The sequence below is a fragment of the Fundulus heteroclitus genome, unplaced genomic scaffold, assembly GCF_011125445.2.
Source record: "Fundulus heteroclitus isolate FHET01 unplaced genomic scaffold, MU-UCD_Fhet_4.1 scaffold_283, whole genome shotgun sequence".
NCBI classification, from domain to species: Eukaryota; Metazoa; Chordata; class Actinopteri; order Cyprinodontiformes; family Fundulidae; genus Fundulus; species Fundulus heteroclitus.
This window is the reverse complement of record NW_023396693.1, coordinates 650-10,892: the sequence shown is the minus strand read 5'-3', so window position 1 is coordinate 10,892 and position 10,243 is coordinate 650. Positions and strand designations below refer to the sequence as shown.

At 40.7% G+C, this 10,243-nt stretch overlaps 1 protein-coding gene across 1 annotated transcript; it reads left to right on the top strand.

Moving 5' to 3' along the window:
• The first annotated feature begins 294 nt into the window (after positions 1–294).
• On the top strand, positions 295–9,808 carry LOC118559434 (unconventional myosin-Ih-like). Its single transcript, XM_036130154.1, has 10 exons — positions 295–359; positions 5,894–6,028; positions 6,112–6,227; positions 7,379–7,577; positions 7,683–7,763; positions 8,713–8,892; positions 8,969–9,067; positions 9,142–9,255; positions 9,333–9,404; positions 9,499–9,808. The coding sequence occupies exons 1-10, from the start codon at positions 354–356 to the stop codon at positions 9,760–9,762; spliced, it is 1,266 nt and encodes a 421-aa protein (XP_035986047.1). The 5' UTR covers positions 295–353; the 3' UTR covers positions 9,763–9,808.
• Positions 9,809–10,243: the final 435 nt, after the last annotated feature.

Genomic DNA, 10,243 nt, shown 5'->3' with positions numbered 1-10,243 from the left:
GAGATGGCCAGGTAAGCACTGAATAAGATCTCTCCGTCTCTCCACCTTCTGAGGCATGAATCATTAAGCAGCGCCCTGAGCTTCAGGACATGAGTATCTGTGTTCACCGGTCTCCACCAAACTCCACCAACATCGCACTGACACCACACACAACACGACCGGGGACAGGACAAAGAGGACAGTAAATATGTCGCTGTGGAAGACGGTTCAGAGTTAGTCCAGCGGCCTCCATGCAAGCAGACACGGGAGGACTCTCTTTTTTTGTCTAGCTTCTCCAAAAAGAAGGAAAGCCTTCAGCTGTGGATCTGTGCTACGACTCTGCATCCGGATAGCAGACCGAGCAAGCTGCAGAAATGCAGGTAGGGATTTAATATGTGTGCTAATTTTTTATTTAATTTTTTTTTACTTGAAGTGCTTGCTGTCAAATTCAAAAGGTAAACATTAGAAGGGGACATCAAGTCATGTTTACTGATAGAAGGTATTGAGATATGTCACCTGAAGTCTACATTTATTTTAGTTCATGCATTGCTTTCTGGGTTGAGAGGATATTTTGGGAATATTATTTTCTTTGAAAATCAGAAGAAAAATCCAACCTCTTAAAAACGAAGAGAACAGAGGAAGCAATTGCTGGTGGATCCGTTTTAAAATGAGATATTACATTTATTTATTAGGTATTTTTTCACATTGGCAGTAAACTTTAACCAATAACGTCATGTTTTTCTTCAATTCGTAATAGTCATTTGAAGCTTTAAAATACACCATACTTTGCTATGAATTGTGTTTGTTTCTAACTTACAGTAGTTTTAGACACTAAATTAGGACTAATCAAGATAAAGCATTAAGTAATATGCTATGTATGATGCTGATCTGACGGTCGCCACAGCAACATGTAACTTTTAGTTACTAATATCAACGCAGTAGATAGCTTTGCAACTTGCTGCCCTGTTTACACTGAGGTCAACTGCTGACATTTTTTCCATTGTAAGTAGAGGATAAACTCTCTTGTCTGCGAGTAAATTAATGAAGCGAATCAGCAGGTACTGCCCCCCCCCCCCTCCCTCATGTGGAGATACCTCCACCTCTCATGCAGATGAGCTCACTCTGTCTCAGGCAACAATGACACTCTAGACCAAGTCCAGGGACCATCTCTTAATTAAAATACAATTGCTTACTCTCTGAGGCAATTCACCTGATCTGACGGTGGCTTTGAGGATTCATTACACAATCTCACTTTCCACACTGAGTCAGATTGGATGGTCTGTTGTTTAATTGAACTGTTTCGGGTATACAGGCGCATCTCGAGGAATTCAAATATCGTTGTTCAAACACACAGTGTTATATTTCAAATGCTTGTTTCTGTTCATTTTGATGACCATGGCTTACAAAACCAAATGTTCAAATACTCAGAAAACCAGATTATAACATTACACAAATTAAAATATATTGTTAAAAGAGAGATCTCCGCTGACTGAAATTATTGTATGCACTCAGTACTTGGTTGGGGCTCCATTTACATGAATTCCTGTATCAGTGCAGCGTGCTGTGGTGGAATTGTGATATTTGGGGACATTGGTCGTGGCCCTGGGCACCATTGTGTCAAGTGTGAGCACATCAAGAAAAAAGGCTGTGTATGTTGTGCTCAAACAAGATTTCTGTTGCTTCTTGTTATTTCCATACTACATTGAGTGGTTGCCTGCCTGTCCTATGCCCAGTGTAAGCACTTGGACATCAAAGTTATGTTTGAGATTCCCATTAGTTGCTAAACTAAGAGGCTGTTTTATACAATTTTAATTCATCTGGACTGCAAATAATTCAAAATCGGAATTACTTCGACTTGGTACTCCTGATTTGAGTAGATTCTCTCTGGGGTTCAGGTCAATGAATCACAGTGAAACAGTGGAACTCAAACTGGGTATGGGTACTTTTTGCAGTGGGGGGCGGTGCCAGGTCCTGCTGGGAAATGAAATCAGCATCTCCACAAAGCTTGTGCACAGTATGAAACATGAAGTGCTCTTAAACTTCCTGGTGAATACCTATGTTAACTGTTGAATAAACTTTCATCAGTATGGAGTGTTTTGGACCATTGACAAGAAACATCTGAAGTCCATCCATCCATTTTCTGACCCGCTTAATCCCCTAGGGTTGCTGGTGCCTATCTCCAGCGTTCACCGGGCGAGAGGCAGTTGAATGCAGGAGACAGGTCGCCAGTCTGTCACAGGGCTACACATAGACAGACAGGACAAACAACCATTCACGCACACACTCACACCTTAGGAGAATTTAGAGAATCCAATTAACCTAATAGTCATGTTTTTGGACTGTGGGAGGAAGCCGGAGTATCCAGAGAGAATCCACACATGCACAGGGAGAACATGCAAACTCCATGCAGAAAGACCCAGGGTTGGATTTGAACCCAGGACCTTCTTGCTGCAAGGCAAAAGTACTACCCACTGCACCACTTTCTACCACACTTTTTCCTTCAGTTCAACTTTCCATTCATGTGCTTGGATACAGCACCCCATGAACAGAAATGTCCTCTGGTGGCTTGGATGGTGTCAGTGACTGTATACTGTATAACTGTCCAGTCAGCAGTCCTCCTCATTAGTATGTTGGTTTTAACATATCCATAACATAATGTTTCTTTAATAGAAACCCCTTTGATGTGTCACAACCCGTAGAGCTTTGTGTTTTGTCAGTCCCTTTGTGTTTCACTGTAATTTATTCAAGTCTATTCTGTTTAGTTATCTTTCTTATTCCAGTGTTCCTCTTGTGTTTGGTGCAGCCTTTGTTTTGAGGTTTACTTTTCCGTGCACTTTCTTGCTCTGATTTATGATGTATCTCTTTAATAATAATAATAATAATAATAATAATAATAATATATTTTGCCATTTCTAACTGTTCTCTCAGAATCCCTCAGTTCACATCCTCCCATAGCTGCGCTTTGAATTCACTGAATAGTTTCTTTTTTCAGTAATATTTCCCTAGTGTTTAAAGACCTTGTTTCATGCCTATTCTGGCTCAGTTCTCGTGTATTTCCATGTCATAGTCCAATTATGATCTATGTGCTGTCTGGCCCTCTTGTCTTACCTGTGTTGTTTTGCCAGTTTGGTTGTCCTGTGTTTAACGATTCGGATCTCAATAAATTACAAATTTCTCAAATTATTTTGCCTGTGGGTGGTAATCAAACTCCACAAACATTTTATGGGTCTAATACAAGAATTAAACCATTGGAGAAACTACATCTGGGGGTTTTCATTAGCTGTAAGCCATATTTAACACAAATCTCGGAAACAAACACATGCAATACATCACTCTGTGTGCAGTTAATCTTTTTTGGGGTTTCACTTTTTTACAGGGGAAATATCATGCAAATTCCACTTTTTTAGCCATTCAATAATTTTTTCCTGCACTTAAAGTCTCTAGGAGTGAGAAAAGGTGAATGTAGGCTCTCTAGGAACTACGTACATATGTTAAATTCTGTTTGGGTCATATTTTTCAAGCCTTTTCAAGCTACAAGTGAACAAGTGAAAATGCTTGGTTGTTGGCTGCATAAACCGACACAAACGTCCCCCAGGATACTGCAAAAATGGCTGAACTGGGTGTGACGCGCCTAATTTGCATTTAAAGAGACGGTACCAAAATTAATTGTTCTCAGATGCACCTCAGTGCAGCGGTAACAGAGGGACTGTGGGTGTAAATTAACAAGGAGTCCAGACCAAAGTGTTGTAGTTCCACTTTATACAGAACACAAACAAATGATATCATTGTGAAAAGGAAGAATTGAAAAGCATGATATGTCCCCTTTAACTTAATTGAGCATTGGGAAAAAAATCCAATGATTTTCTAATCTATGGAGATGCACCTGTGGAATAAGCTGTAGATATAAAGGGAACTCCTCCAATTGTCAGGTTCGTCATCATGTTCATCGCTCAATTGTCCTCAGGCACTGAGAAAGCCCAGTTAATGTTCAGCTTTTCAGGCCTGGTGTCATCAAAAACCGTTTTCTCTTTCTGAAAGAGAATGGAAACCACAAACCTCCCAAAAAACCTTCAGATTCGCACCAAAAAACACACACAAAAAAATTGGCATTATTACTACCTCTGAATTAATCAATCCCATCTCCTGACAGGAGCTTATCTGCCCGTGTTCTTGCTTGTAACACTGTATGGCATCCCTAAGTCACGCTGTCCCACCACATTGTCCCCTTTTGCTTCCCTGAGAGATGTTTGTTCCCATGAAGGAAGGGGGTGTCACAGATACCCCGCAGCAGCACCGCTGCCATCATATCAGCAGATTGATTCTGACGTCCAAAAAAGGGTTCCTTCAATGATATTGTTCACCTGTCTCATAGGCTTAGAGTGGGTGAGTGGGTGGGGAGTGCTGTGGGAAGGGGGTCGTGTGAGGGTTACTGGTGGGGGACACAGGGTAAGGGGTATTGTTCAAGTAAAGGTTGAGAGGATTGGGGGTGCGGTGCTGACAGGTGGGGGAAAAAAAAAAAACACTCTCATTTGACTAGCCTCCTCTGTCCGTCCATGGGGCCCCATAGGAGCAAAGTAATGAAGTCCAAATTACAGCACAAGATTGCTAAGAACAAACCTCTATTGTTTGCCCCCGGGGCCACACTAGAGCACCCTAAATGAGTGTCACAGCAAGCAGCAGGGCACAGACCGTTACGGCACTATTTAGTCTGCCCTGTTGTCTCAAGACGGCCCCGTTTCAGAGGTTTCTCAGATCAGACAAATGCTGCTCCCCTCCTTCCCCCTCCACCTTCACCCCTTCCTCTGTACTGCCAGTCCCCCCCCCCATCCCCACCCCACAACTCCTCACCCCAAAATAGGCCAAATCTCCTCCATTGTGTTTCGACTGCCTAGTGTGAAATTCACTGTGACGTTAAATGTTTTCTAATGAATAATTACTGAATGGATATGCAGGGAGAATATGTGTAATGGATTGTAGACTGCATTTTAAAGACGTCTTTTTTTGTCTCTTCTCCGTGGTATTTACTGGACAAAAAGCCCCTCGGCCGTTCTCAGAAGAAACGAGGGCCATAGGAGGAGGACGGAGGCCCGGGGGGAGGGGGGGAAGGAGGGCTTTGTGTCAATTAGATCCAATGGATTATCTTTTTTTAAAATGTTTTTACAGAGAGAGTTGAGAATCAAAGGATTTCTGCTTCCAAAGAAGGAGTGGAGAAAAAAAATAATACAAAACCAACAAAAGCTGTGAAAACCTTTGGTCAAAGTGTTGATGCTGTGAATGCTAAACAGATTGGTGGAATTTTTTTTCCCACTATGCTTCAGAAACGCGCCGCTGTTTCAGGCCCTGCCAGTCCATTTTGCGCTCTGTGGTGTGTTTACTCAGCTCAAGTGAATGAAGGGCTGCTGGCCAAGGTCCTTGTGAGAGGTGTAGCAATTATCTTCTGTTTGCTCATACGCACGATCAAAGCCCATGCTTCAGAGACCTCTAAATCTTTTTTTTTTATTTCTATAGATCCAGCAAATACAATGTTTGTGCGTTTTCTGTTCTCTTTTTTTATTGCACTTTGCTCCCCCCCATGGAGCTGTTGATTGAAACATGCATTCATTCAGATGCAGTTGTCAAAACAGATTTCTTGACACCTTTTATGCATGCAGAGTTGTTGCATGTGTTATTTTTAAATGTTGCATTTGCTTTTATCATGGTCAGTTTTGGTTTATCTGCAGAATTAGACAAAGTAGTACACTCTCTGTTCCGGTTATTAAAGTTTTAATAATACTAAATAAAACTTGAATAATTGTGAGATAAAGATGACGAAACAATGGATTAGTAGAAAATAACTATAATTTACCATAAAAAAGCCATCCCATGTGTTTTAGCCTTGCATTGAGCTCTCTTATGATTGCTACCTGTTGTACAGGGTCGGCTGGACATGGAGGGCGCCCTGACTGCCAGGGACCGAGTGGGAATCCAGGATTTTGTTCTTCTGGATGAAACTACAGAGGTGGCCGTTGTCAGCAACCTAAAGAAACGTTTCAGCAAGGATCTCATCTACGTGGGTCTAAAAAAAAAAAAGAAATTAAATTGAGTGTTTTAATTTTATTTACATATAGTAAGCATTATTTTCTTTTTCCTTAGACTTACATTGGCACACTGTTAGTCTCTGTGAATCCGTATAAGGAGCTGGACATCTACAGTAAAAAGCAGATGGATATCTACATGGGTGTCAACTTTTTCGAGCTTCCTCCACACATGTGAGTTTATAACAGGCAACCAAACATTGCTGCGGCGTAATCCGAACATAACATAACGCATGTGTATACGAAAATACACATGCGTGTAAATATCCTTTTACTTCTTATTTTACTGTATTCTTATTTTTTGTCTGCACTATCAATACCAAGTCAAATTCCTTGTAAGTGCCAACCTACTTGGCGATTAAACTTGATTTTGATTCTGATTCTGAAAATAGCAGTGAAAACCTATTTAATTAAATGTGAAAGGTAGGACTGGACGATATAGAAAAAAAGAGCATATCAATAAAATAGAAAACATATTGATTGATATTGATAATTATCAACAAATTCAAAACATATATTTTAAGTGCAGCCCTGGCCATTTTATGTTGTTGCCTAACAACCTATTTTTGATACACAACACACATACACTGAATTCAAACTCAACCCTTTATTCAACCAATTTTTTTTACCAAAACTGCAAGTATTCAAAAAATGAAAAAGAACCGGCGCTCTTTGAATTCTTTGAAGGGGGCGAAGCATTCCTGGGTCTGTGTTTGTGATTGGTTGGGAGAATGTAATGACTGTAATATTAAGCTACATGATAGGCTAGAATGCAAAAGGAAGGGAAACTATTCTATTGAACTATCACTATCGGCTATTGATCGATATATATTGTTATTGAATTATCGTCCAGCCTTAATGAAAGGATGCCGTTTTAGGCACTAGTGATATCCTGTATACTACTAGTCAAACGTTTGGACACATCTTTGTCAGTCAGTGGCTCTACTCTATTTTTTATTACTTACTACATTGCAGATACATAATGAGGACATTAAAAAGCATATAGAATTATGTACATTAAAAGTAAAAATTGTGAAATAACTAAAAAATGTATTTTATATATTTCAATTTCTTTCTTTTTGTTACTGGTTTGCGCACTCTTGGCAAGCTTTCGTTGAGCTTCATGGGGTGGTCACCTGATGGTTCTCCAACAGACTTGAAGGAGTCCCCAGAGGTATTATTGAAAGAAAAGACAAAACTATCGAACGAGACGTTGTGTCCAAACCTTTGACTGGTAGTGTACGTATATGTCAATCCAGATACTGTTGAGACTGAATCTTTAAACTGGACTTTTGAGGTACAGTGACAGTTCTCTATCCTTCTAGCTACGCCTTGGCAGATAACGCCTACCACACCATGCTGACAGAGTTCAACAATCACTTTATCCTCATCTCTGGTGAGAGTGGAGCAGGAAAAACCGAGGCCTCCAAGAAGATCCTGCAGTATTATGCTGTCAGCTGTCCGAGCACCACTTTAATGAACACCGTCAGAGACAAGATGCTGATGTCCAACCCTGTCTTAGAGGTCCACCGGTTGCTTTTTTGTATTACCATAACCCTGATGAAACATTAAAGCCGGACTTGGTTGCCACGATTATTTTTGAATGAAAAAGCTTTGTTTTTATTGCAGGCTTTCGGTAATGCAAAAACTCTGAAGAATGACAACTCGAGTCGGTTCGGGAAGTACATGGATATTCAGTTTGACAGCCAGGTAAGGGTCCAAACAAATGCTGCCACTCAGATCTAACTTACAGCAGGTCTGACTGGTTATAACCAGGACTTTGAACCGGTTCAAGGAACGAAAACGAAAACCGGGAACTTTTTGTATTTTACAGGGAACAGAAACGAAACCGGAAACGTTATTGTTTTTTATGTTCTGGAACTGGAACACTCATTTAAAAATAATGGTAACCGGTTAATACCGGTTTTTATTTCGTTCCTCAAAGTTTTCGTTGCATAATTAACTAAAAAATTGCGCACGTTACCATGACGGCTAAGGTTCACTTCCTGTGTGACATCACATCACACATTCGCTGACTGAATGGAGAGAGAGTGGTGTCTCCACTAGAGCTACACATCTTAAATAAGAGGTAAATTACGATCCCTCGTTAAGTAAAACGCTCATTCCAACACAATATCCAATAGCTGGTTTAAGCTGGATGAAAAAGATGTGACATAATTCTACTAAACAGCTGACAGTAACGAAATTAACCGTTCCGGGATAAACCTCACAATGGCACATTATGATATAAAAACAAAAAGAAAAAAAAAGCAGGTCAAACATTTCATGTCTTGTTGAAAAATACTAAAATAAATCATTAGATTAGATTAGATTAGATTTAACTTTATTGTCATTAAACAGGTACAGGTACAAGGCAACAAAATGCAGTTTAGGTGTAACCAGAAGTGCAATAACAGCAAGTGCAGGATAAACAATGGTTCCATAAGTACAGACATGGGTTTTACTGAATAATATAGAGATGGATACTATTATAAACAGATTTTACTGATAGATTTGTCCTATGAGTATAATATATAGATAACTAGTATTGTGAACTAAATTTACAGCTGGATGTGTACAGAAATATAATATACAGGGGAATATTCTTGTGTTTTATGTTTTCTTGTTGGAAAAATACAAAAATAAATCATATCTGCAGGGGGACGCTGTTGGAGGCCACATCCTGAACTACCTGCTGGAGAAGTCGAGGGTTGTGCACCAGAATCACGGCGAGAGAAACTTCCACGTCTTCTACCAGCTGGTGGAGGGAGGATCAGACGACCTGCTGAAGCAGCTGGGCCTTGAGAGAGACGTCCAGCATTACTACTACCTAACACAGGTCGGTATGACTTCAGAATCAATAAAAATTAGTTTTACCAGCCTACAGTATGTCTCACGCTTCTTGTTCCTAACAGGGGGAATGTGCCATTGTGTCATCTATCAACGACAAAAATGACTGGAAATCTGTCAAAAACGCCCTGCAAGTCATTGAATTCGATGAAACCAACACTGATGTAAGCTGAACGACTTTGCAGATTCTGGCACTTAGATGAACGAGCTGGTAAAAGACCCGAGCGTCTCTGTGCAGCATCTCTTTAGGGTCGTAGCAAGTGTTCTCCATTTGGGAAACGTTCACTTTGATGCGGACGGTAAAGGCCACGCCCTTCTGAAGAGTAACACAGAGCTAAACTGGGTTTGTGATGTAAGGACAGCAAAACTTTCACAAAGTATACGGCTAATACGGCTACATTTGACGACTCATGGCAGTTTTCTTTACAGCTTCTGGGGTTGGATGCCAACAAGCTGAAGGAGGGACTTACTTTCAAGAAAATTGAAGCCAAAGCAGAGCAGGTTCACAGACACTAAAGCATCCTTTTCCTCCATCAAATGATAAAATTGTGCTTCTTTAAAATTGCAGCTGGGATGTTTTTTTTTCTTTTTAAAGGTCCTCAGTCCATTCACAATTGACCATGCCATTTATGTCAGAGACGCCCTGGCCAAAGCCATCTATGGACGGACTTTTACCTGGTTGGTCAACAGGATTAACGAGTCTTTGGAGAACCAGGTGAGAACCTGGTGTGCTAAAAGCTCACATGTCAGGCAGTGGCATTTCCAGGGCCAAAAATACTCACTCCCATTTCAATTTTTCATGTTTGTCGTTTTACAACCACGCTCTTCAATGTATTGTAATGGGATTTTATGCGACTGACCAACTTTGTTGAACTGTGTTTTTCGACAATGGAATCTACGAATCCTGTGGGATCTGTTTCTTCCTGCTTTACCTAAGATTTTGGTAAAGTTTTGCCACAAATTCTACATTTCATTTTAGGTCAGGACCTGTCTTGAGCGGGTTACTCTGTCGCATGAATGTGCTTTGACCTGCTGAAGCTGAACCTCCATCTCAATCTTAAGTCTTTTGCAAGCTTTAACAGTTTTTCTTGTAGGGCCCTGGCCTGTTTTAGTGCCATTCATCTTCCCATCAACTCTAGCAGGTTCCTTGCCACAGCTGAGGGAAAGCCTCCCCACAGGATGATGCTGCCACTGCCATGTTTAGGGGGAGTGGTGCACCCGCGGTTAGAGCAAAGGGCCGTAGAGGCCAGTAGTTCCCTATAAGGTTTGCAGCTTTGCTAATCTCTTTATGTATTCAGAGGATGGGTGGAACTGAGCTCTGTAGTTAAAATATAATAATT